The sequence below is a fragment of the Tinamus guttatus genome, unplaced genomic scaffold (genome assembly GCF_059628265.1).
Source record: "Tinamus guttatus ecotype Peru unplaced genomic scaffold, ASM5962826v1 Tinamus_guttatus_pri_ptg000150l, whole genome shotgun sequence".
Taxonomy (NCBI): Eukaryota; Metazoa; Chordata; class Aves; order Tinamiformes; family Tinamidae; genus Tinamus; species Tinamus guttatus.
In genome coordinates, this window is record NW_028288684.1 from 6,841,600 (window position 1) to 6,869,572 (window position 27,973).

Genomic DNA, 27,973 nt, shown 5'->3' on the forward strand with positions numbered 1-27,973 from the left:
AACAATGACCGTCATAATAGAAGAATCTTAATTGGGTTCAGCGCCGAGGCTGACAAAAGGAGAGAAGGGCAGAGGAAACAATACTGTACAATCCTCAGCACAATCCATCATTTATTAGTTTAAACACATGTTGCTGGCCGGGCTGCCAGCTCTCGGGATTTTACGGTGCGCCTCACAATCTCAGCTATTTTTTTTTTCTCAGCGTCCCAGCGGCTGCAACCTGGGCACTGACTCTCGCAGGGGCTTTTTGTTGTTGTTGTTCTGTCCTTCTCTCTTTTCCCTTTGCCTTTGGATCATTTGGGAGGGAGAAAAAAAAAAAAAGAGAAAAGAGAAAAGGGTCGCAGCACAATCAGGCTGCTAATAAGACCACAGAAGCTGGAGAAATAATGCAGATGCACCATGATTTGATTTTAAACCATTATTTATTTTTGAGCTGCTGTTGAGCATTCGGTTTTTAAGCCAAATCCCTTTTTATTTATTTTCGACATTCAGCCAGGTGAATGCCCTGCTGCTGCCCAAGGCCCAGGTTTCCAGTCTTGCAAGCGGAGCATCCCATCTACCATTTACCTGATTTTACCTGGGTAAACCCTGGTAAAATTTTTTCCCATAGCATCTTACCCAGTTAACACCACGGGGCTGCCAGAACGCCCATCCGGAAGGCCGGGATGTTTCCCCCCACCACAGTCCCAGCTCATCGGCCTCCCTTCTCTGTCACCCCCAGGTGCCTCCCCTTACCCTGGAGTCCAGATAGATGAGGATTTCTGCAGCAGGCTAAAAGAAGGCACCAGGATGCGGGCCCCGGAGCAAGCGACAGAAGAAATGTAAGACGCTTTTCCCTGCCCGCTCGGGCTGCACCTCTCCCCTCCTCGGCTGCCTTGCAGGACGGGTGGTGCACGGGTCTCTGCAAGAAATCTTTTGTGCAAACATAAGAAAAAACAACCCAGCGTGGCCTCAAATCTTCCTGCTGTCACCAGCGTTTTGAAACCCCCCTCCCTTAGCCCCCACTGCAGAGGCTGTGCCCAGGGTTGGACACGGGGCTGTGGTCACGGGGAGAGGCCGAGCGCAAGGAGGTCAGTGTCACCGGAGCCCATGGCCAGTCCTTCGTAGCCACGACCCGGCTTCTGCTTTAGGACATGGAGACGCCTGTTCTTAAATAGCTGGGGGGAGCACCATGGCAGTCACAGCCAAAGAACAACCCAGAGGAGGAAGGTTACTCATTCCCATCCCAGTTTAATATCTACTGACGTGCGCAGCGATAAGTGCTGGAGGAATGCGACATTATTAGCGTTTCCTTCGCTTAGGAAGTGACACCGGAGGCTTCCTCGCCAATATGGTGGTGCTGAGGGCCCACCCTTTCCTGGAGACGGCGTCTGAGGGCCGGGAAGGTGACGGGGACCCGCGGGCTCCAAAATCGCCCGGTCTGCACCGTTTCTGTCCCGGGCGCTCAGCAGCTCCATGGGCTGCTCCACAGGCAGCAGCATCCTGCTAGGAAAAGCAGCAGGGCCTCCCCAGAGGCTCCTGGGCAACAGGGCCACTTACGGCGTTTAGGAAATCTCATGTGTGTTTTACCTCATCAGGCAGAATTAAATACACGTAGGCATCTGTGGTGCCTTTTTGAGAGCTACACCGTGACTCTAAATAGTAACACTTCCCAAAAATAACATTCTGGAAGAAGCAAAAGGATGCGAGCCAGCCGTATCGTAGCTGGGAGTGTTACCCATCGGCTAATTTTATTATCCTAGTGTCAGTTGATATCAGCTTTCTTTTTTTCTTTTCGTTTTTTTTCTCTCTTCCACATATTTTATTGCAGGAAGGAAAGCTAGACTCAACCAATACAAGGAAGTGACACATTCATATAAGTCATCTTAGGATGCCTTAACTTAAACACTGCCCGGTAATAGATGTTTTATACAAAGGTATAGTGTTTAATTAGGAATAAAAAAAGAAGGAATGATTAGCTGGCTAAATTATTACTCTAAAGCGGGCTTCCTGATGTCCTGTGGGAAACATTTGTTTTCTTTTTTTAAAATCTGTGTTGGAAACTCTTTTGGTAAGAGGCCTCAGCAGTGCTGGGGAGCATCTCTGTAAAATCCCCCCGGCTCAGGAGTTACCTCTATTGCTGATGGGCTGGCAGAGGCTGAACCGCCTTGCACCACACCGAGCTCTCACCCACCACGCGCTCCTTTTCTTCGGTTGTAGCTACCAAATCATGCTGGACTGTTGGCGAAGTGACCCCAACGACCGCCCGCGGTTCTCCGAGCTGGTGACAAAGCTGGGGGATCTGCTCCAAGCAAGCGTGCAGCAGGTAGCAAACGAACAGCCACGTGTCACGGCCTCGGCGAGGGCTACAGCGCGCGCATTCTCGGGAATAACGCTTTGATTTTTTTATGTGCATTAGGAAGGCAAAGACTACATACCCCTGAACACTATATTTACAACTGAAAATGTGTTTCCATCTGCATCCGTTCCTTCATGCAATGAAAACACATCTGTTACAAGCTCAAACTGTGGGAGCACTGAAAATGTCAGGTAAGAAGCAAGATAAGGAGAGGGTTGGCTTGTTCGTTCCGTGTTGCAGCTTGTTGCATTGCCTGTTTTGGGGCTGGGTGTGACAAAACAGCCAGAAACACTGCATACAGCCTGAATTTTCCAACATCTCTAGTATTTGGTTTGAAACGCCTTAAATAAAAATAATAATAATAAAAAAGAAGGATCAAAAAACATTTTTCTCACTCAATTTCGAAGTGCTACCTGATCTTTTACACACACCCACACACGTGCTGGCCCCCAGTGAGCTGCGCTGAGGGGAGAGGGGCCAGGGGAGCCAGGAGAGGCTGCTCGATGAGGTGGAGTCTTCATAACAAGTCCCATTTGTATAAAACCCTTTGGTGATCCATTGAGCAAATACTTCAAGAAACACAGAAATAACCAGGTACTGCACTTCGTGCTCTCACCAGGAACCTTTCTCCCTTTTCTGTTGAACAGATACATAAACACTTTCAAACTAAAACCACCCCAGCGCATAAAGACATTTGAAGAGCTTCCCATCAAGGAAACATTTGCATCACATGTAAGTGATTCTTAGGACAAATAATATATTATTCATGTCTTTTCACACGCATGACAGCTGTATACAAAGGAAATCAAGACAGCGTTTTGCTGCTTTGCCAGCTCTGCTGCAATGAGGTGCAGGATTAGCCATGCTTGCAGCACGGTGTCATCCCACTGACCTTCAAATGGGTGCCAGTGGGTCCCTGGCAGGCTGTGCCTTGGGCTGCAAACCCTCTTCCCTTGCTAAGAAATGGCCAGTGCCAACAGCCTGTTGAGGGATGGCTGCCAGCATCCCCAGCTGGGTCCTGGGGTTGTAGAAGAGTCACTCAAAATCGTTGGATTTGTCCTTCTGAACATGAATGCACAAACGAGGACTGTGGGAGGTGCCACGAGTCAATCACTGAGGGAAGCTTTTAGCAATCCAGCTCACAGTTACAAGCGTTAAATGGTGGGAAATGGGAAAAGCGTGGTGGTTTGCTGCCGTCTGCCTGGCCGGCAGACACTTTGACACTCTGCATCGGCAGTAATGCCATGTGCTTGCTGCATGCTGAAATGGGGCAGTTTGGAAAAGTAACATTTAATTCCCGGGCATTGTGGCACTTAAAGCAGTCCATAATCTGAGTTTTACAGATTTCTGATCAGAAATGACCAAAATGTCATTGTGAATTTGACCAGATAGGAATTGACTTCGTTACAAAAGTAAATTCCTACAATTAACACCTGATAGGGTTGAGTCTTTTTTCCTTTCTTGAAGGATTACCAAGCAGACAGCGGGATGGTGTTGGCCTCGGAGGAACTGAAACGCTTCACGTGGACAGACAGCAAACAGAGACGGACGCTCTTTGGGTCTGTATTCATGTCCCTTTCTTCTCCTTCACATGTTAGAGGGCACAGGAGGATCCAAGGTCCTTGCACTAAATCAGGCCTAACAGAAGGTGCCCCCGTCTCCGCGCGTTTTTGCTGACGCGCGTTCTGCTCAGCCGAGTGGTTCGATCAGCCCTGACACCCACCCCTCCGCGCGCCTTACACATAACAAATAACCCCCAAGGCCCCAGTGCACATCACTGATGTGATTTATTATCACTCCTCAGCAACCTGCCTGCTCGTGCGCTTGCTGCCGGGCCGCGCCGCTGAGGGTCAGCGAGCGCCAGCGCGAGGCAGCGGCGCGTTAGCTGTAGGAAACAAGCCCGGGGCGAGGGGACGGAGGAACGTGTGGCTAAGAGGGATTTTCAGTTCCTTCAGTGCGTCCCCAAGGGCACCCCAGCTGGGACGAGGCTCCCAGGGCTTGTTTTTTGCCCTTCTTTTCCATGACTCAGCTAAGCGTAGCCCATTTAAGACTCACGGGCTCAGGATGCTAAAGTGGCAACTTTACAATAGATGGATGTGAGGGCCTCATTTCTCTTCCTGCTTTTAAGCACTTTAATATATTAGCCACCTTCCTCCGCCTAATTCCTGACAGCTGCCCAAGCAGGGAACTGGGGTTGCTCCGAGGAATGTGCTGCACCGACATGAACTCTCTGCAACTGGGAAATGTTTATTTGCTCAGTGCCTCAGCTCCCCGCCGCTATGGAGCGGGCAGCGTGCGCGGCTGCTCGCAGGCTACATCAGTCATCCCACACTGGCATTAGGTCAAGGCCGTCCTGCCCGGGCTGAATTTGAGAGCGGGCTAGAGCTGCGCGGGCTGGGAGGTGGCCGCAACGTGAAGTCATGGCACTTTAAGAAAAATTCCAGTAACTAAGGAAAAGTTGATTAAGTGCACGGATATACGGGTGTAAGAGCATGCGTGCAGGCTCACGCACATGGCCAAAACGCACTGGTGATGCAGGGTGAAGACGCTGCAGGCAGGAGCCTGCAAGGGAGCCTGCAGTGACACAAGTCACTGCAAACAAGTGCTGGTAAAACCTTTTCCTGCCTTGGCCGCTCACGTCTCACAAGAAAAGAGGCTTGTAAGCATACTCGAGGCACGCTGATTATATTGAGGGAGGTTCTCACATTCTATTTTGAGAAGTCAGATACTACAAAGCTTGAAACGTGGGTGGGTTCCTCAATGCTCTGGAGGACACGGTGCTTCCCAAAAGTGGTTTAACGCGTCCTTCCTGGGTGGAGGGGTGACATTTCTGAAGGCTGCAGTCAGCGGCACAGTAACCTCCCCCAGTGCAATTGCAAAACGCCTCTTTCCTTGCGTGGCGCAGAGCACACGGGTTCCCCCGCTGCTCCCTGCCACCGCTCTGAGGAGCAGTTTCGGCTGTATAAGGGAAAGGAATGCTTGAATGGGGACACGAGACTGGAACTGAACTGTGCCTGCTAGGATGTAAATCCTCAAGGAAACGGCGTGGTTGGCTGAGCACATAGAAGGTCATCTGCCCTGGGAGATAAACCAGCGGCACTGCCGCGTCGTGCCGAAAAGCAGCGTCTGCCACTGGCGGCGTGCTCACAACTGCGGCTTCCTAGCGAAGCACCCTCTGCTCGGGCTAAGCTGGAGCAGTGAATAAATACCCCCGACAGCAGCAATACTTGAAAACTACATTCATCCGCTTCCCAGATCGTGGGCAAAATAAAACTCTAAGGGGTGTTTGACACATACAGGCTGATCTAACGAGACGCACGGTCCCTTGCGTCTCAAACCTCCTTCCTCTGGGCTCCTGCCCCCTCTCTCGTGCTGACGTTTCTCCTTAGCTTGCCCTGAAACCAGGAGAAAGCCAGGGCACGTGCTCATATTCACTGAGCGTGAGCAGCTAGAGCAGTGTCGAGATGAAAACAAGTGATGCGGTGAAGGCTATAGGGAGAGAGAAGTCTCCCTCACATAAGGGCTCAAGTAATAAGCTTCCAATAGGGAAGTCGTCAGGGGGAAAGACAACAGTCTGTGGAGCTCTGCCCCCTTGCAGACCAAGAGGATCCCAACTGCACCTCTTCTTCAGTAGAATAAGCCAAAATCTTTGGCTGGAGCGATCCCCTAATCAAAGGAAATTGCTAAACCCACAAAATTTCTGGGAACTCCACCATTTCTGAGCTGGAACAAACATCTTGAGAGCCATAGCCAACCTCTAATCTCTCTGAACCCTTGCATGTAGACTGTCTGCAAGCAATGAAGCAATTCTTCCAATGTTTTTTTCCAATGAGTGATCCCAATTAAGCCAGTTATTTGACTTCAAATTGACCCGGTTTCTAATTTACATTCCCAGAGCACAAAATAGATAGTGCACACCTAGCAAAGCTTTCATTGACCATAAGCTCTAACACCAAATGAAATCTATTGGGACCAAACCTCAGAGGCTCTCTGAAAGCTCTCCTTGGGAGGCTACACCGACGTACACCAGCGTTCCTCACGATCCAGCTTTATTTGTATAAAGGTTTATAAACCCAGGCTGGCTTAGAGGCTTTATTCCAGTTCCATAATATAATATTGCTTCTGAGCTTTCAGCCAGTGCTGAAATTAAGTATTTGTTTCTTAAGGCATTGACCTTTTTAAGCATGCTAGGTCTAAATTTCAACGACAAAATAAGGTCTCTGAAAGAAAAAACAGATTCTCAGAATGCAAGAGAGAGATAAGGAAATGATCATGTTAAGGCTCATAACTCCACCTGGTCTAGCTGATGCTTTCTGAGTGCTTAAAGTTACCAGTGATGGGAATTAGGCAGAAGACAGGAAAGGAGGCATCCCATGCAGTTCCATTTCCGCCAGCCCACTGCTCTCTCCATTTAACAGGCAATTACAATGTAAATCATAGAAGCATGTCTTTTTAAATTCATTAAATCCATCTCTTTAAAACTTTACACAAGGGTAATACTCAAGGGTCTTGTTGGGAGCATGTTCTGATTTCCGATAGACACAACAGGTTGGAGAGGAGACCACGCTCCTTACAAGGCACGGGGCTTGTGAGCTAACGACTCAAGCAGCTGTGAAATCTAAAAGTAATTTTTATTTCTCAGTTTCCCAAATGACAAAGGCCTTATGCCACTTTGCCGGTTCAATGCTTCATTTAATAACCAAATTGTGCAAATTAAAATAATAAAACCCCAAACCTGGGCTCCCCAAAGCCTCACTAGATGGTCTGACCTTCTGGGGAATTCCAGACTGTGACTGCCAGTGTCCCTGACCTTATAAAAGGAGAGGGGCAGAGCGTCCTTCACCTTACAAAAACAGGAGGAGGGAATTTAAATGCGGGCACTGCAGACCCACATATGCTTAAATTAGGATTTCACATAAAATCCATGATGGGGAGTACCCTATCGCACCCTTCATCTACAGATAAAGAGATAAGGCACCTAAGGTCAATGGCGTGCGTGGAAATTCCCTCTGCCTTAATTCTGCCCATTCTTGAAAGGGCCCCTCTGAGCACCATCCTCTCAGAATAAGGGTGAGCAAGTGCTGCGAGGTAAATTATGTCCTAAGGAGGACATGCTTTGCTATCTTGCAAAAGGCACCTTGTAAAAAGCTCCCAACAGAGTAACTAGTCCCTTGTGGGACAGGGATACTCTTGGTTCAAACCAGCAGCTCATAGCAGCTGCCAAGGGCAGCCTGGAAAGGCTATTCCTGGGTATCCCATGTCCTTCCGCACATAAACATCAGCTTATCTTTAAGCTCCACTCCCCAGCACCACCACAAAGGTGCTGCAGCTCCGAGACTCTCCTGAACCCGCACTAAGCATCGGAGCTTGGCGGAGCAAACATCGCCCGTAGGCACCGCGGCCGTACAAGGAGCGGCATCACGCGACTGCGCTGAACGAAGGCGCTGCGAGCGAGGGGCCCCTTTCATCCCTCTGCTCCGCTCCCCTTGTGCCATCGCAGCTGCATAAACGCTCTTCTCATCCCCCGAGAATAAACAAAGCAGCTTCTTGTGGTACGCCTGTACTCAAGCCCTTGCAGCACATTCAAAGCGTAGGGGCATCTGCTAACAGCGACGTTGCTGTTTTACAGCGTGAAAGGCGCCAGCAGGAGCAAGGAGTCGGTGCTCCGTGCGACCACGAAGCCAAGGAGCTTCTGCGGCTTCAGCTGCGACCAGCTCAGCGACTCCAAGCAAAGATGCTCTCACGGCAACACGGTGCTGGAGAAGATGAGAGTCTGTCACCCACCTCCTCCCGACTACAGCTCCATGCTCCTGTATGCTCAGCCACCCGTCTAAGTAGGCCAGGATAGATGCATTTAATTGAATTTTTCTTCTTCTAAAACCCTGCCGGTTTAAACATTCTGACTTGAATAATTTTAGCTATCCTACAATTAAAAAACTGCCATTGGCTTAATCTCAAGTGATCTGCTTTTCCACCAACTGCAAGAAACATATACAAAAATATAGTAAGATACTAACGCTTAGGCCCCGGCTTTCCCAATGCCACTAAAATCGCCTGATACTTCTGAAAACTAGAACGGTCACCATTACAGACAAAACCAGTTCAGCGGTTCGCGCCTGGCACCAGGATGGTGACTCAGCCTCTGCTCAGGAGCACCCTGGAATTTGCCCCCCATCACCTGGGGCTACGGGGAGGCCACTTGCATAGTGCTGAAAAATAAAGGATTGTTGGGGAAAAGGTAGACAAGAAGGGGACTGCATTCTGCTGTTTTTAAGGAAAAAATATTTGAAAAACAAGGGAAGGCTAATGCTTTAGGGAATCTGAATTAGCTAGCTGGGGATGAGGCATGAGAAAGGTCTTACTCCTTCGGGTAATCAAAGAGAAGAGGGGCTAGGGGGTCCTGCACGTGTTGCAAAGACAGGGAAGAACGAAGATCAGAGCCGGGGCTGCAATAACAGGGACTAGAGATCCCTTCACCTTGGTCAAGCCTGCTGAAATCAAGTAAATGCTCTTGAAGTTTTGCACTTTTTGAACACGACAACATACACACACTGGAAACAAACAACAAGCTAGACATGTTAAGCCAAGCTTTGTCCACAAGACCTAGTGGACCTTCTAACATTGCACTGACTATATCTTATTTATGGGAACCTGTCTGAAAGGACAGGCTGGCTACTAAACTGCATATACTTTAAACAGAGAATTGATTATTAGAGAGTTTGAAAGGTGTAGTTAGAAATAAGACAAGCTCTTTGGAAAGTCAAGGCAGCTTTTCTATGAATGCAGTTGAATTTCCAGGTTAGTTAACAATATATATGTACAGTAAAAGTGTATCATTTACTTGCAACAGATTTTTGTACAGCATCTCAAAGGAAATGAATGTTCTTGATTTGAAAAGTGAAAAGATAGGATGCACTATCCCCCTTTACTTTTGAATGTAATATTAAAATGGCTTTTGGCCAATTAACAGTAGCACTGATGTTCTTCTGCAGCAACTACTGTCCAGTCTCAGTTTCCTGGGGCCCACTATAAACATATTTATTAAAATGCTACTTAGAATATGATTCTGACCACAGAAAATTCAATTTAGGGAGTGTGAGCTTGACCCACTAATAGACTTGAAAGCAAGTGTGTCCTTTCTTTCTTTCTTTTTTTTTTTTTAAAAGAAAAAAACCTACAAAGTTAAAAATATACTTGTGAGCATGAGAAATACCACTAACTAACCCTAGCTACAGAGAGTCCATTCTAGATCTTCCTTGTCAAGAGATTATTGATTTTAACTATAACCTACTGCACTGTCTCTTGCTGGTGAAGTATATTCTACGTTGGTCAAAACAAATGGAAATTCATAGCAGCATTTAACTCCAACTTAGCTGTAATAATTGAGTGATAATGCATCTCTAACAGGAAGTGTTTGCTCAGTGTAAATATATAAATATGCTTTTTGTGCATAAATATTTAAGAAAACTGGATTACAAAAAGTTCTTTTATATGATCTCTAAATTTCTTTGGAGATGAATAACTCACTTTTATCTTGCATTTTCTATCTTTATATAATGTACTTGGACTGCTAAAATCATATAATAAAGTCTGCTTTTGAAAGAGTGTACACAGATCTGCCAGACATTTACATCTGTTCATCCATCCATCGAACACACATAAAAAGCACCCTTCCCACCCAGCAAAGCTGGGACAGTGAGAGCTCCCTATGCAATACACTGGATTCAGTACATCTAAGAGAGCTCCCTATGCAATACACTGGATCGAGTACATCTAAGAGAGAGGTACTGCCATCCAAAGCCAAATAGGTAAATAAATAATGTAAACCCTACCTCCAGGTAAGTCTAGGTTTCACAGCGGAGAAGAGAAAACACGTTGACAAATATCACTGCCCCCGGTCACTTCTGCGGCTGGAAGATGTGGTACAGATGGAAGGACAAGAGCAGCTAGAGCATCACCAACCCAAAGCCTGTTCTCAGCCTGCTGTGACATGAGTTAGTGCATCCAGCCTGGGCGATGTTTCTTCCTCTTCACGGGCGTTCTCCAAGCCCCTACCCGAGAGCAGAACCTGGCAAAGCTGCCTCCACCGACATGTTCAACAGTGCTCTTGGGTGGGTAACACTGGATGATCGGAGGGGACCCCTGAGCCCTGCTGCAGCTATGCACAAGAACCGGGGGAAGCTGAGAAGAAACCTTCTCCAGAGAGGCAGGTGAACGTGGCAATACCTACCACTGTACCTGCTGCCATCCGCTAGCAAGAGAGAGGCTGGAGACTAGACAAGCGCACCAAGAAACCTGCCGCAAATTTAGCCTCTGTCTAATAAAATTTCTAAACAACAGTGCAACTTAAGCTGCCATGATTTCACATGAAATACATGCAAGAAAAATATTAACATTAGCACACATCAAATGTGCACAAAATTTTACACTACATGAAGATGGCTGGATGGCAGAGAAGATTTTATCCCACCACTAAATCACGTCACCTTTGGTGATTAACAGTGAAGATGCCAATCACTCCATACGCAAATTTTCAGAGAAACTAATATACCCTTGGGTGAAAAAGCTGAAATATGAAATAATAATATGAAAATAAGCATATTTAATACACTTTTCAGAATTAGGAATACCTAGTAAAGCAGAATTGATCTAACAGAAGTAGTTACCACTTTGACTTGGGAGTTAAGAAGTTTGTATTCCTACACTTCTAGCGTACAGTATCTACAGATTCTGGGATAACTGATTTACTGTAAGTGACAAACATTAAAGATGTTTTGTGAATCAAGATTGTTTAAACTCTGCCTTGAAAACAAGAGTGAATACAAGAGAATTAGAACAAAGCATAATTCCAGCACTGAAGTTGCAATGATGCTGATCCAACTTCCATACTTCATATGCCCAAAGTAAGACTACGTTGTTTCTGGTATTCTTTATTAAAAATACTGCTGTACACATGAAGAATGAAAACAGGATTAAGGATGAGTAACACATATTAGGATCATGACATTAGAACTTAACATACTGGTGCTTTTTAGGGGAAGCTGTTGACACCTGAATTACTGAAACAAGGGCAAATCAAAAATACATAGGTACCCTCCAACAAAATATTTACAATATAGTAAATACAGCAACAGAATTTAAAATAGGTACAAAAATTAAAATGACCAACATCATGTGATTTCAAAGGTTGTCCCTTCTGTGCTTTTATCTGTAAAAATAGGAAGGTCAGAATTAAATTTCCCGTCTAGGGGGCCATGTCCTGGTGATGTTTATTATTATTATTATTATTTTAGATACAGATACACAAATCCTCCTATGAATGGATCAAACTACAACTTTAGGACAACCTTCTAAATGGAATTAAAATGGGGTAGAAGGACTCTCCCCCCAAAAAACACCCAAGCTGAACTTCAGACTGTTCAAATCATTCCCAAATATGGACCAAATGAAATAAATAGAAAACAAAACTTTTTTTTTCTTTAAATGTATTACCTGACATCAAATATTTTCTGGCTGACATAGTTTATGTATGAAAACTTATTAGCTGTCTACCTTTTTTTTTTAAACCAAGTCCTGAGGTTACTAGGGGCTGAAGCAAACGGACATTATGCAGATACACACAAGTTTGCAATTTAGACATGTCTCGCAGAGGATGATTTGCTGGTCTAAAAAGGATGAGAATTCAAGCCCTATTTTACCCCTGCCTTACACTTTCACAAAATATTGGTCCACAAATTAAATTTTCAAAGGTTCCCAAACCCCACAACTAAACGGATGATCCCCTTTCATTTTCAAAGAAAACAATACTGGAAAAAACCTCAGCCCGCTTATAAATTAAGCATTTCATATTTCTTCTAGAATACAAGTACTTCTTTTTTGTACAAAAGAATTACAATATGATTTGTCAAAAAACATATAAAAGACAGCTGCTCTTCCTCAAATACATGAGCTAATGATAAAAGACTGTTTTGCATGTTCACTTCTCAAAGTTCCTGTTCCTTTTACATTAAAAAGAACATTCTGGCAACTGTTATCGTTTGAATATTAAACATTATGCTCCTTTTAAAATTCATTCGATCAAATGCAACAATAATCGATTTTTAAACTCAACAACTGATGCTACCTAATGTGGATTCAACCACATTTTCTAAAATGTGTAAAGCATGTCCCTAGTCTTCAAAGCTTTCGATGTGAAGAGAGTTGCTTTCCTTGATGCAAGTCTCAAGGCGGCGAATCATTTTAAAGCTTATAAAAGTGGACAGAGAAATATTAAAAACTTCTCTGAAAACTACAAATATTGAGAATTATTAAAATTGATGTCAGTAACATCAGTTGCAAGTGCTTAGAGTCTGTCCTGACCTTTTGAGTTTCCACATTTTCTTCATGGTGAGCACCCAGTGCTATTAAAACATTCAGTGCTGGGAAAGGATAGATACAGTCTTCACTACTGCTTTAAGAAAGGAAATTCCTACATATTTGGCAGTCTTCAGTATCAAAGTGTAGGTGTTTAACTACAAATCCCATAAATACCCAAGTATGGAGACAACTGCACGTCCGAATATTAGAAAGTTAACTGAGGAGGAAAATTCCAGACTTTTGAGACTGAATTACTTCATGAATATTCATGTGTTGAGTATTATCAAAAGTAATATTACTTTGGGCTAAGCAGTGACTGCAAAGGCACAGCAGATCATTATCCCTCCAGATTCAGGCCGTAAAACTTGAAAAGCTCTTGATGCCAGACAACTGCTGTGTTTAGTTAATCTTCTTTTAACAGTGTCTTTGTATCTGTATCCAGTGTAGCGTACCATAATAAAGCTGTGGTTCAAAGAACAGAACTTTATACAAAAATTATATTGTAAATAACCTAAAGTAACACACTCCTGAAACTTCAGGCATTTAAACACAATTTCTTTAAAAAAACTATTAAAAAAATTGCATAAATGTAAATGCTTGACTAGCACGAAAACGTACAAACAGTTTTTAAAAGGCGCTGGTTGTGTTTAGAGCAAATTTGATATGCTCCTTAAATCATACATGCTTCTCATGATGCTATCTTCGTCACTTCGCTTAGACAATATTTTAATCAAATCAGAGGGGATTTCTTTCTTTTCCTCTTTTTTTTTTTTGACAATTCACTGATATTTCACTTGATTTCTTAAAAAAAAAAAAAAAAGTTTCGTCGTCTGGTTTGTTTCTTTCTTAAACTAACAGTGGGTGGCATACAGAGCTTGCATACAACACACTTTTACAGAGGTTACAAACTAAACAGTAATTGATAGAACACAATTTCTATTAAATTATTTACCTGGTCCTTTATGCTATTCTGGGTGCAAATAATATCAAAATGAATAATTTTTGCTATATCCTCAGTGACAAAAATGTATCCCAGAAATGTCCTTGCAAAGAGTTTCCCTTAAGTATACAATGTGGCAAAACTTCAGAGATCAGAAAAGTCTTAAAAAAATTAAAATTAGTGCATATACAAGTGGAAAAAATAAAAGCAGGAACATCATGCACCTGATGTGTTCCTTAATCTAAAATAAATTCTTCACAGATAAAGCCTCCAATGGCAGCCTTAGCTCTAGGATAAGTGAAACATTCTTCCCTTCAAGTAACAGTGTACCTGACTGAAGTGCAAGCAGCTTTGCTCATCTCCTGTTTGTTTCCCAAATGTGAAATGAGATGACAACAACAATTCAGCTGTAGTGCAATTTGCTATTGGTTAAGTTCCTCAGCAATGTCCTGCATGCTTTCAGCAAATACTACAACTGACCATTTGCGGCTGCAATCAGTTCTTGAAAAGTATTTTCAAAGCAGCGTTTTAAATCGCTGTAAGTTACCACAAGTACACTCTTCTCATCTCTGGAAATGAGGCTTATTTTTTCTGGCACACCAGCATCTAACTGTAACAAGAATGCAAAAGATAAAATAAAAGAAGTGTGAAAGAAATGGCAAAACATTTCCCCAATAACAAAAGCAATCGATTTCTTGGCACACACGTTGTTTTGGTGCGGCTCGGATCTGCTAGCAACACAAAAAGGAAGGATCTGAGCCGCACCAAAACAAGGAGCTTGCCAAAAAATTGAGACATTTTTGTCTTAACCTAATGGGCATTCCAGACTTTTGGATTAGGTTACCACTGTTTTATTCCCTTTCCATAAAGCTAACAATCCTGCAATACTATCTTCTACTGGACAGAAAACTTAGTATAATTTCCATATAGTTTCTGATGTACAGAGACATGCTCAACATTACATTTCCATGTGATTTACAATAGGATCCACAAGCCTCTGGGGAAGGTAGGTAAATTATTTATTGCCCATTCTAAAACAAAGTAACTGATGGACCAGCCCCAAGTAGTCTGAATAATAGTAGAAACACAAATCTCACATTTTTGGCAACACTGCAAACAAACTGATCCCTATTTTCTGTAGGGTACATTTCCTTCCCCTGTTCTAAAGAAAAACATTACCTAGCTCCAATCCATAACCAAATAGGTGAACCAGGGTTAAGCAAAAAATAAAGATTAGAAACCTGTTTCAAGATCAGTTTTTTTTCTTCTGACTTTTCAAATTTAAACGTAATACAAGAACTAAGTTGCATGACCTTCCAAGTGACTTCTATGCACCTCGTTACACTAATTTCATTACAATTTCTTATAACAGGTGATGCAGATTTATTTTGTCTTAATATCTATTCAAGATACATGAAGCTACACAAATCTCTCTTATGGAAACTACTGATTTCCTTTCATCAGAATGTTTCAGGAACAGACAGAAAAGTGGTGCTTTCAAATGCATATGTTAGGTATGTACCATTAATCCTAATTCAGAATGTGAGACTACACTAGTTCATCTGCTGAAGTCCCTTCCAACACTGTCTTTATGATCCCTTCACTTTACAAAAAGTGTTCATCAATGGGGAATTGTTAGACTCTCTTATAAAGCAAAAATTTCATAGCTGTTTTCAATAGCTGCTATATTAATATTCCTCAATATTTGACACTACAAACTTCTTTGTCCCACAGCGGAAGGTGGGGCAGAGATAAGTAGGATATGGCACTATTGAGAAAAATTTTGGAAAGACAAGCCCAGGAGGATTAAATCAAAATACTGTCCTGCTCTAATGAAAAGAAAAAAAAAAAATTAGATCTTACATCGAGCTCCTGTTCCACTGGCTGCTGTCTGGAACAATATACTAAGCTAGAAATTTCTTACATTTTTTTCCTCTGCACAGTAATACTGTCTGAACAAACCCCTAAAAGCTACAATTTCTCAAATCTAAAGCTTTTGCTTTATGAATAACTTCAGGACAGAAAGAGGACAATTAGCTTTTAATTCTTTTAGAATAGGATAAGACTACCATCTTTCAACATCCCCTACAAAATTTTGCCAAGATTAAGATGTGTGTGAAATACTGTCTATGGTTCATACTGACATCATTTGATAATGATGATTTAACTTAATGAAATTGATATATGGAGGACCTGTATTAACAAAATCACCTATATGGGTTGCTTTCTCTCCTCCTGTGGGTCTCTTAGCTGAAGAGATTCCAAAAATGACAAACTTAAGGGGAAAAAAAAAAAAAAAAAAAAACCTGTATTGTATGTATGTGGATATAAAAGTAAGTAAAAAAGATGGCTTTCAGAACACAGCAGGAAAGATCAAATAGCTCCTTCTACTAGTGCACATCATGATCTCAGAGGTGCTTTTGGAGCTTATTTCCAAAGCACAGTTCTGTAAGCCTCACTTTTGTGTGCAGAGCCCACAACCACAGAAGAGAAAAACCTCTGTTTTAAAAGGTAAAGGCATGAACATGAACAGGACAACACATTCTTTGACAAAGTGTCTTCCCTAACCTACAATTTCAGGAATATTCCTCCTGCTGTAGATGTGCACTGGTCTCTGCTTTGAAATCATAATGGCACTGCACTATTTGAGTACCGATATGCTTTCTTTTGATTTTTTTTTTCTTTAGTCTTATCAACACCTTTAAGGTCCTTTTTAAAGGGGTTGCAGACACCAATCCATAAGATGAAAATGATGTTTAAAAATGCAAATCAGTAGTCTAACAGGAGGTAAAGGTAATTTCGAGAAAAATTTAACTGCAGTTAGTCAAATGAATCAGATGTTACTAGTGCCAGAGGATCCAAACATATTCAAATTTTTTCTGGAAGAGAAAACTGGTTGCTATCCTAGTCTTAGGGGGAGGGGAAAAGAGAAAAAAAAAAAGGGAAAACGAATGTGTATATTGTCAGCATCTGCATTAACATTCTCTCATTCTCTATGCAGCAAGTGGAATGACGAAGCAACTATGAAAAAAGGGTGAAGGAGCATCTTATTCTTGAAGTTTGATAAAATAATGTCAAACAAATTGAAAGCTCATCTACCAGTTTAAAAAAAAAATAATATACTGTTCATATGCTTTCTAATTTATGGAGCAAGATATGAAGCTCTGCAACTAATGAAGATCTCCTATGTTTCCCACTCTTAATGAAATTTTGCTAGTGGTGCAGCTTACGAAAACTGCAAGCAGCTTTGTTAACTCAACCTTGTAAAATGAAGGGCTGGAGAGGCTACAGAAATACCAGGAATGGGCTTAAGCTTGTATGTCTCAGAAATCCTCCCCACTAGACAAGACAATGCTCGATTCCGCATGACGTGCTAGTGCAGAGTGCAGCCACAAGCCCTCCTGTCTCCTACTCTGGGCAGCACAGTTTAGGAGTGGATCCTCTTGCTTTATAACCATTGTCTGTGGTAACTGTACCAGCAGAAATCTCCCCCAGTTAGAGGGTTTTTATGGATCCTTTATGCTGTGTTGAAAGACCAGAGTAGCATAAAGGGACCAGCATTGCTTATTCACAGTATTCAATGCGTTCTAAGATGAACAAGTTAGTATTATATATCATGCTGTATTACTGAATTCCAAGGTTTAATATTAATATATTACTAAGTTTATTTAAAATAACCATGAATGCTTGCACATTAGTTTAGTGATTACAGTGTTTTCATAAAAATAGGGGAAAAATAACCATCAGTTAAACCAACAGAATTAAGCTGCCAGTGACAGCTTGCTTTGCAGTGGCACATTATTTTAAAGAAAGTTAACCAAAATAATTTGTAAAAGCTAGCACAAGTACAGTGTACCTTGTTAAGACATGAGATAATGTGACTGAGGTCAATCCAAGGAGTACCCGCTTCTGTCACCTGATGGAAAAGGTGATCTCGAAAGAGCTTTAGTAAATACCTGTCTCCAGTCTCTGACCACGTTGGGTCTTTTTGAAACCTGGTGCAAAGCAAAGACACATGTTAAACCTCAAAAAACACACACAAGAGAAACAAAGAAAACTCCAAAATCAACATAAATCATACTCCAACTCCTCAAACTAACCTAAGTGATCTTACTGCTCTGCTAAGACCCCTGTTATAATTTGCAATTAAATTATAGTCTCCCTCCTGCCACAGGGATAGAAGATGACACATTCAAAGCACGTGAAGCTAATGTCTTCTGCAAAGGACTGCAAAAAAAAAGTAAGGGAAGAAAGTAGGAGTCATCTTTACCAAGCTTGTCAGATAAATGTGAGAAACCAACATTACACACACAGCTGTGTTTTAACCCAAATCTATTGAACAGGGTGGAAAACAAGCCATGAGCACTTAAGTTGATGAACAATATATTGATAACTAAGTATCTTAAAACAATTATCTATTTCATTTGCTATAGTTACAGAAGGCTATTGATTGCTTCAAAACTGTTTTCAGTCACAGGAGACCACTAACAATCTGTAATAACAGAAACAACTTTGGTATATATTTTTGCATTCTTCTCCTTTCCTTAATTTAGTGTTTTGATGAAAGCTGCTTCTCTCATTGTCTCAAGGCATCTTAAATACGTTTTTCTTCAAGGGCACAGATGGATATCTTTAAATTTATGCTAGAAAAAACCTTGCATTACAAACTGAGTCTTATATACTACACTATGAAAACAAGTATTTCTTACTCTGGCCTCTCATTGATTGTTCCCAATTTTGCTAGAAGCCTAAACAACCTTCCATTTTGCACCTCCTAGAAAACAAGAAATAGGTTATTAGTTGAAGTTTTTGAATTAAAGATAAAATGAAGATACTTACGAGGAAAAGCTAAGTACAAATGCCAGTGAAGCACAACAAATTACAATTATTTATCCTATGAAAATGGCATACACTTTCAGAAAGAGATCAAATGCTTTATTCTGTGTATTAGAAGTAAATACTGATCTTAGCACTTCATATCCAAATTATAATGCGGAGATTTAACAACCGAAAACATCTTGCTGTCTCAGCAGGAACTGGATCAGACAGATCTATTTCTGCGTGGAAACATAAGTCTAGTCTCTCTTGTCTATAGCTACAGGCATGCTTAAATATAGCAAGGTTAGCAAGAATAATCTGCTAAAATATATATGGCTATCAAAACCTGCAGATACAAACAGTATAACAGCTTATTTCAGTCTCTTCTTGATTACCTGATCTAACAACTTTTATTGAAAAATGCTTTTCAAAGCATTATTAGTAAACACTACCTACAAGAATAATATCAGACTGCGATTGGAATTCTGCAGGAGCAGAAAAACAAAATGTTTTAAAAATGGAAACAAAAAACCCAAAACAACAACAAAAAGGGTAAGGCTGTTTGCTTGTGTATTTTTTAATCTCAGAGTAGTATAAATTCCAACTCCACCAGTGATGGAGTCAAAGTAATCATAAACTCATTCAAGCATTCACAATTTTAGTCTTCTGTCTCTTATAATATACGCAATTGAAAAAATGATTTCATACATTTTTCCTGATCACTTTGTCTAAGATAGAATATATATATACATATATATACACATACATACACACAATCCTAGCTTACTGCAAGGTGGATTAATCTAAGTAAAAGCTGTTCAAAGCTGGCAAGAAAAGAAAGTTCTCATGTTATTACTCATACTCTCCAATGGCCCAGCTATTCATGCTAAGCTGCATCTCGCTCCATGAATGATTATATTGATTTCAAATGAATTCTACCTGAAGTAGATTGCTGCACACAGCTGGGCAAAGAAAGTAGGTGAAGGTGATAATAGTTCGCGCTCAGACCCCTCTTGCAATGGGTCTGCAAGATTCTTATTCCCAGTATTTAAAAAGAAAAAAAAATCCACCTAGCAGCAGAACAGCCTGTACATTAATTGTAGCTACAGTTAGGGACTGACAGGAGAGACTTGCCTTACTCAGCTAGCACAGGTCTGCCTATACAGCATGCAAACCTCCAAATAATTTTTGGTATGTGGTCAAATACTCAAAAGTCAAAACCACATCTGTGAGTGCTACTGGCTTGCACATTCCCAGTGGTGTCACATGAGCAAAAACACGGGCTAGCTTCCAGGTGGTCCCTCTGCAGGCTTCATAGCCAGTATGGTTTGGGAACAAGCTCACACAGTGGCCTAGGGGACCAGAGCAACTGAGGCTTTGGGCACTTGAACACTGCAACTCAGAGATGATGGGAATATTAAGGTGAGGAAGGAAAGGGACACGGAGTGATAGTGTCACTGCTATATCAAATAAAGGGGCATATGAGTAACGAAGCCTCATGGCTTCAAGAAAGCATTAAGTTACGAACTAAATACAAACCACCTCCAGCTTCAGAAGTTCCTGAGCTGCAAGTGACTGGATGCTGGGAGAATATATGGAACTATCACCCATGCTAGCTGGTGATTCTCTTCCCTAAGTATCTGCTTTAGAGCAGTAACAAGGAAAGGATACCAGGCTGGATAGACTAAAGTGATCCTGAAGCTCTCATGTTACTAAGGACATGGTAGTACAAACAAGTTACAGTACAACAGCTAATTAGCAACTACTATTTATCACTGCCAGGTAAACAGCTGCTGGACCTATGCAACAGCTTGTATTTGTAGCAGCTCTGCTCTGCTGATAGCAGTTGATACCAGCACCCGACTGAAAATGAAGACTACTTAATGCTGATTAGAGGACAACCTCCATTTTGGTCATGTGAAAGGGTCCATCTGCTCAAATTTGTTCAGGTGCATTGGGTGACCTTGACATGAAGTGATCTTGAACATCGTCAGAGGAGGCACAGGCAGAGGAGGAACAGTGTATGACCCTGCTAAAGTGAGCATCCCTCACCGAAGGAGATCTGCATCCAAAGGAAACATTATCCTGCCCTACTACAGCACTTTGCTTCTGAGAGATTTTTGGTATCCTTTCACCAAGGAAGGAGAAATAGTTACTTAACAAGCCAATGTCACAGCAATGATAAAGCTGTTGGAATGGTCAGAATCCTGACCATTTAGAGAGAGAGAAAAAAAAAGATTATTAAACTCTTCAAAACTAGATACTCTACCCTGTGTAAAACTTCAACAATGCAAAATCCCGCCACATTATGTCAGTCTTGTGACCAAGGGCTTCTGAGGAGCAGAAAAGGTAAAACTCAACCCCCTTCCTGTTGAATACACACACAGTAACACACTAACACAGCGCAAAGCATTTCCTTGATCACTTGATACCCTGACTGAATTCTATACCTTAAATTGGGTTCTTAAACTCAGGGAAGAGAGAAATGGAGGGAGGCCCAACACCACTTTAAGGTGCAGCTGTAGCAGTGTTGACTATAAAGTCTTCCTGTAGAAATTACTGAGATTTACCTTTGCAAGGTCTTCCTCTATAACATCATTTCGCATTTGAGCAGCATCCAATTGTGTATAGAATCGTGCACCAATCATAGGCATGATATCGTTTACACTGCGAAGCCTGTTTTGGTCAGTCAGCAAATACCTGTCAAAATATCCCCCCAAAAAAGGGTTACGATTATTTTTTTCAAATGAGGAAGGGGACAGACATTACTACTTTTCCCTCATAAACTGTACAGGGGAAAGAGAAACACCGACTATATTTAAAAACAACCAAAAATATGCAAGCTAGCACTGAACCCACTGGTCTAAAAATCAGAGTCCCTATTTCCGACTACCTTCCAAACCTGTCACATACAAGACTAGCATAGAGGTATGGCAAGTAAGAGCAACAAGCTGTCTTCAATACCAGCTACTTAAAATGTTGGTGGCACATACCTTGGTTTTCTATTTGTTTAAGTTGAATATTAAGAAATTCATATTGCCAGCCCTAACAACACTAAAGGCATTTTTAATAGATATGCCAAAAAATTACACATTATACAAATTAACTTTAAATGATAATATTTAGCAATGCATTATCCGCACATGCAATGTCAGTAATTATAACAGTGATTTTATTTGCATCTGAAAATATTATTTTCATATTTTTAACTTTATTTTGAAAAAGTGTAATCATGCATAAAATGTAACAGCAAACACATAGCATCAAACTTACAAAATCAGATTCTTCAGATCAGAGGAATAGTTGATTGTCACCAATTCCATTGCTTTCTGCAAATTCTCTCTCTGAATTCCTGATAAAGAATTGCAAGCCAAGGCCAACACAACTTTCCCCAGGGAGATCAGATCTGCTTGCTAGCAGGGAAAACAGAAATGAGATTCAGAATAAAGGTAATTACCACCCTTTGTAGTGGATACCATTTAAAGAAACGGTACTTTGGTAAACCTTAGAAGAATTGGAGCAACTAAAGTGCTTTTCAAAACATACAAATAAATACAACAATTCAAGTAATTAACATGACAGAGTAAAATCTGTCCTTACAACGTTTTTTAGATATTGTATTTAGTTTTAAATGATTATAATGTAGCTGTTTTTAGTTTAAAGACAGCCCCAAGGAGAACTCCCACAGTGAGCAGAAGCTCTGAAAACAGGTTCTCCTAATCACTCGCACGCTCACCCGAGGGCGAGGGACTGGTGACAAAGAGTGCAGGTTTTCTCAATACCACATGCAGAACAGCGTGTCCACAGTAATTTGCTAAGCCAGAAACAAGATGTTGGAACATTTTCTTTTTTTTTTTAGTGCAGTCGAGAAAAAGATTCAGGGCAATTCTGAAGCGAAATGATCAAGTTCCTCACACTGTTTACTGTCAGAATACCTAACACAACACGATTCCTTTACATTTATTGCTACTTCTATCTAAACTGTGAAATCAATTCTTGCTATTGCTATCCTTGCTACATGCTATCTTTGCTATTGCTATCCTATGAATTTAAGTTTTCCAAAAGCTGAATAGTGACTTTTTACCTCAACAGGTTTTTTATCTCTAATGGCCAGGGTGCAAAGATATGAACTAACTGCCTGAAACAAGCAGAAGGAAATAGGCCTATTGAGCTGAAACGTGTAGGAGCATCTCGTTTTCTGAAGAAATTTCTACATCGCTTTCCTTACAAGTGGAGCCTATTTCACCGATTTTATCTTTTAAAAGTTAAACAATCAGCAGAAAATAAAAGTTACACCATTTTTTAAGGCCCTCCTCTGAAAACAGAAGCCTAACTTAATAGCAAATATTAACATTCAAAGTTCCCGATTTTTTTTCTACAGAAAGTCTTCCAGCTGCATGCAGCTTGGCTACACTTTAAACATCTGCAGTTTTCCATAGCTGAAATCTCCTTTAACTGACTCTAACGTTCAATCTGAAGATGTCAATTCAGTATTTTTCTTTTTTTTAATAGAACAAAAAGATATTAAAAACAAAATATTGTGGGGTTACTACTGTTTATCAAGAATGCCCATCATCTCCATGTTCTGGAGAAACAACACAACACTTTGCAGAGAAAGAACCCTCTGACTCCAAAAATGCACCTTTTGTCAGAATTTTGGCCTTTCTGAAAGAAATGACAACACTAACATCAAGTTTTGACAAGAACTTGGCAGCTAAAATGCAGACGGCCGCAGCCGGGATGAATCCAGCGCGTCCAGGGCAGGGCTGTCCCCTCAGCAGCCGCTCCGGGGCCCTCCCTGCGGCCGCGCCGCCCGCTGCTGAGGCGCCGAGGGAGGAGAGCGCCTCCAGGCCTCTCCCGCCCTGCTCCTTCCATAGCAGCGGCTGCACTGTCATCAGGCAGCAAAATGCAAGCATGAATAAGCAACATGACAAATGTTAAAAGGCAGGGTACAGGCTGGAAAGCAATGAAGACAGAAAATGGGATATGAAAAATGGAGGAAAAATAAGGAGCACATAATGGTGGAGGGGAAGGAGATGTAGAGGGACCAGCATTTGCTACACAGGGATTCCCAAGTACATGTGTTTATTTTTAGTCTGGTAAAGAGGAATGAAACAGGCCAACAACCCACATGTTGGCAGAAATCAAAGGAGGTTTCCAACTGCCATCCAAATCTACTCATGCAGACAGGGCACAGAATTTCCTAGGAGTTGAAGTAGACTTCATTTTTGTAAGGCAGAAATCCACATATCACTATTAAGCCTCATCCTCCCCTTTATGGCCTGTATAGGTTCAGCTCTTCCTGCTTCATGTAAGAACTACTAGAAGAACTACTATTCCTTCTTCGAGTGGGGACACAAGATGACAAGCCAGTGTTTCTGCAGCAAGGAATACCAAGTCCAAGGTATAGAGGGACACCAGGTACAATCATCTCCCTGCTTATACCTTACATGGTGCTTTTAATGGATTTATGGATCACATTAATTCCTTTTGCTCTAGACTTGGCATAGGAGTTCTACTATGGTAGTCATTGACAGTGACCACTAAGTCACCTAAATTAATTCACAATTTCAAAGTAAAACTTTCCACCTTTTAAATCACAGAATGGTTGAGGGTGGAAGGGATCTCTAGACATTATCTAGTCCAAAATCAAGGCTATTTTTTGTTCAAAAGGTATACCTTGAATTTAACTAATGAGCATTTAATTAGCAAATCAATTTATAACTGTAGCCTGAAAAAAACCCCATCTAAGTTCCTGAGAGCTTTGGAGCTTTGCTAGTAAAGATTTTATCATGTAATTGCTGGTAGAAACACTGAATGGCATTAGACTAAAACCCAAACTGTTGGGAACAATTTCAGAAACAGTCCTCTTCATTAATACCTCAAAATTAACTGAAATAACCCTCCCCTTCCTTCATATGTATTTATACACAAAAATATATACACATACATATATCTTTAATATTAAAGATCTATGGTACAAAGCCAGAGGTCTTGAAGATATCTATTTTTATACAGCAAGACTTATCAGCCAGACATAAGCCAGTCAAACAAATCTTATTTTTGACTAAATCAAATTTCCATTAAAACTTTGAAACTGGCATTATTTTTGCTTAGTCCGTCTTCTTAGAGCTGTGAAGGAAATGTTTCCCTGCTTTGCTTGGATCAAAATCAAGCCACCCAGTCTACAATTCTCTGGATTCACTTATTCTTTTTAAGAACTGAAACTGCACTTGGCAGCTGCTCCAAGTTCCTTGTTTTTTTAAATCAGCATTGACGCTCCAGATACATCTTCATCTGGTGCCTTTGAATTTGGGGGTTCTGTGTGTGAAAGATATTTTGATTTACTGAATTTAAAAATATTTACTGTGAGCAAGTGCACTCTTACATCTCTCATTAAATCAATAAAGCATCTATTCTCTCTACATATGGAGAACATTCATCTTCACTTCTTTCCAAATACAGAAATACTTAATGTTCTGCATCATCACAGTTATTAGATACAGAGACTAGAATTAAGTGACAAGATTTAAGGATTTTTTTAAAAAAACAGGTTTAACCATTTTGTTTTTAATGCAAGTGGCTATTCATATTTCACTGACTTTTTTTTTGTAAGCTTCCCTTACTGTTGCCCTTATTTAACTCTTACATGATCATAATAAATTGATCCGTTTAACACAGTTTCCGAAAAACAAACCGTAAAGAACAATTGCATTCCTTCTGCATTGCCCCCTTTTTAATCTCTTTTGAGGCCAAATTCTTTCCTATCTGTATTAACAAGGGGAAATAGTCAAAAAGTGACAAATGCTAACAAAAATACCTTCGTCCACTGAGGACAGCAACAAGGAAATGCATATTAGCTGGGCAGTAAACCAAGAGATAACCTACATTTTTAACAGTCGCAGGAATCCCAGAGGAATTCAGGAACTGGGTCATGGATCGAGAGGAAAAAGGACAAGCAGCAGCTGCTATTTTGTAATTTTATCTGGCTAGGGCAAAGAGAGGAGGAGTATGATAAATGCCTCCTGGATTTCAAGGAACCCACACAGTCCAGAATCTCTGAAGGAACAAAACGGACTGTGAAAGCCTAGCCCTTCCAGAGAAGGTGGCAAAAAGAAATGTTTAACTCCAACTTACATCTTCTACATTATCTATCTTTTCCAGGTCCGGACACTCAAACAATTTGGATACTAGCAAAGTATAAAACATGCCAACAAAATCCCTACACAAATCAAAACCAGGCAACCAATTTGTTTAGGATCATCAGGTGTGAGGCTATTAAGGTGTTAAATGTTTGAGAGAGATGAAAAAAATATCATTAAATTTTTAGGAACATAATCCCTTATACTTATCCTTATGATCTCTTAGTTACTCTCCACTAAACAATAATCTAAATGCCCTCTGCATGGATATCTAGCTGGGGGAGGGGGAAACATCCTTTGATGTACAAAGTATGCCAAAAATTGCCTACTGTATCATTCACACACACAAAAAAGCTCTATTGTGGGATGAGGTTTTGAATAAGCTAGTTTCTGCCTGGCCAAAGTTCAAACATTTCATTTATTACTGGAAGACTCTGAATGAGCAATTTTCTCAGTGAATAAGCTCAATTAATAAAAATAAATTAAACCCCATTCCCTAGTGTGGTGTCTCACTCCATTACTGACAGAGTATGAGATGCCTGCTGAAGCAGGATACTTCACCCTGAGGGGAAGTTAAGAAATGAAGCACGTCACTGTCACTATGCACAGTGATATTCCAGATGACTGAGGAAAAGTTTTTGTTAACACTAAAGGGATGGTTCTTACTTAAGAAGTTACGCAGGATCCACAGTTCTGAGAACACCAGGAGAGCAGTGTAAAACTAGAAAACCGGAAAGAGATACTAGATGCTTTTAGGAGTGAAGAAAGACTACATACAGTTATTTAAATATCTCTTAGTCCTCTGTGAACAGGCACGTATTGCTCAGTTATTTATGCTAAGGTAACAAGGAAGGCAGAGTGAAATACACTGACTGATCTTAAATTCTATTCATTGCAGAATGTGACCCCAAGTTTGCAATACTGTCATGTATCTATCAAGTCCAACATCTCTGTCACTTTCCCCTCCTTTCTTTAGGGAGGGAAAGCTTGTGATTCATAGCTCTCATTCAAGTTTGTTAACTCCTACTAATATAATCTGCTTTATAAAGTTTGTTGAAGTTTCAGAAGCAGAAGATGGCATAATGAGTTTTAACATTCATAAATGATAAACAAGCTCAAATAATGCAAGGGGAAATAAAAAATAAATTAGGACAGAAAAAGTTACTTACAAGTATACTGGAGTAGAGTTTAATTAAAATATTTTTCTTTCAAAAAGGTATTAAATTGGTTTTCCATTGCATATAAGCAATCTTAAAATTCTCTGTTGTCTTACCTGAAACTGAGCCATTAATGCCAGCGGATTATTTTGACTGTTGTCAAATGTTAACACGTCAAAGATTCCAACACAATTAACTCGTAACCTTTAGGAAGAAGGGAAAAAGAAGTGTAATTTTGTTGCTCGATTCTTTCTCTCCTATTTACAGCAGCAAATCCTATATTACACAAAAGTATCTGACAAACTCCTATCATAGAGAACATATTAATTTTACAAAGTGATATAATGCAAGAGACAGCCTCCAGTTTAGAAATAAATCAACAACAATAGATTGACAGGAGCAGAGCAGAAAAGGACTTTGAGGAAAACATGCATGTCCCTCTGAACTGCATTTAATATAAAAAAAAGATTTAAAAGTTTTAGTGTGCCAATTATATTCAAAGCACTTTCTAGTTACATTTCATAGCTTCCCTAACAACAGGGCATGACTACAGTTATCATGAACAGGCAATCACAGTCATAACTCTTTTGTTACCTTGTTTTGCCAGTTACTAGAATTTTCGTTGGATCCATAACTCGGCAGGCCAGTCCCGCTGTGTGAATGGTCCTCAACGCCGAGCTGAGCTGCACAATATATGCCCATATCAGAGACTCCGGAAGCAATCCAGCATGCTGCCGTGGCAGAGGTCCATCATGCTGACCTAGAAGCAAAGTGTTGTAAGAAAAGATTAGTATATTTTAAACCAGACAATTAGCTAGCATATTCATTGCATTCAATCCTAAATCAATGGACATTGAGAAACATACCTACTATGCTTTCCTGGAAACTTTTGGAAAGATAATAATAAATTTTAAAATCCTGATAATTCCTTAGGCAGTATTTTTTCACTCTCACGTTCAGAAAATATACACCGTTTTTTACGTTTAGATTGAATATTCATTACAAAAAGAGTAATGGTTAAAATTAGAGAAAGTGGGTGGCAGTGCACCAAAATATGCAGATACTCTAGAAGTAAAAATGCAAGTATTCTAAAGCAATGAGTATGTAACATAACAAGCACAATGCATCTGCAAAAGATCCTACTTTGCCTCCCTCATGCTAGGAAAGCATACAAACGAAACATTCTATATCCTTGATAAAACAAAAAAGAAAACCTAACAAA

General features: G+C 40.9%; 2 protein-coding genes and 1 long non-coding RNA gene across 8 annotated transcripts in view; 2 read left to right on the forward strand and 1 right to left on the reverse strand.

Moving 5' to 3' along the window:
• Nucleotides 1–8,190, forward strand: part of FLT1 (fms related receptor tyrosine kinase 1) — a 106,846-nt gene extending 98,656 nt beyond the window's left edge. The window contains exons 25-30 of the mRNA XM_088522211.1: nt 722–821; nt 2,200–2,305; nt 2,399–2,529; nt 2,986–3,070; nt 3,806–3,897; nt 7,968–8,190. Coding sequence (XP_088378337.1) covers nt 722–821; nt 2,200–2,305; nt 2,399–2,529; nt 2,986–3,070; nt 3,806–3,897; nt 7,968–8,172 — 719 coding nt within the window. The 3' untranslated portion in view covers nt 8,173–8,190. The remainder of the gene's footprint in view (nt 1–721; nt 822–2,199; nt 2,306–2,398; nt 2,530–2,985; nt 3,071–3,805; nt 3,898–7,967) is intronic.
• Nucleotides 1–27,973, forward strand: part of LOC148595140 (uncharacterized) — a 249,493-nt gene that overhangs the window by 206,882 nt on the left and 14,638 nt on the right. The gene's annotated exons all lie outside the window — the stretch shown is intronic.
• Nucleotides 11,253–27,973, reverse strand: part of PAN3 (poly(A) specific ribonuclease subunit PAN3) — a 77,549-nt gene continuing 60,828 nt past the window's right edge. For 5 of the 6 annotated variants that reach the window (XM_088522226.1, XM_088522225.1, XM_088522224.1 and 2 more), the window contains 7 exons: nt 27,346–27,511; nt 26,868–26,955; nt 21,726–21,865; nt 21,023–21,152; nt 18,344–18,408; nt 17,491–17,629; nt 11,253–14,244 (listed from right to left, as the gene is read on the reverse strand). In XM_088522226.1, coding sequence (XP_088378352.1) covers nt 14,104–14,244; nt 17,491–17,629; nt 18,344–18,408; nt 21,023–21,152; nt 21,726–21,865; nt 26,868–26,955; nt 27,346–27,511 — 869 coding nt within the window. In that variant the 3' untranslated portion in view covers nt 11,253–14,103. The remainder of the gene's footprint in view (nt 14,245–17,490; nt 17,630–18,343; nt 18,409–21,022; nt 21,153–21,725; nt 21,866–26,867; nt 26,956–27,345; nt 27,512–27,973) is intronic. The other variant, XM_088522227.1, reaches the window with a different exon arrangement.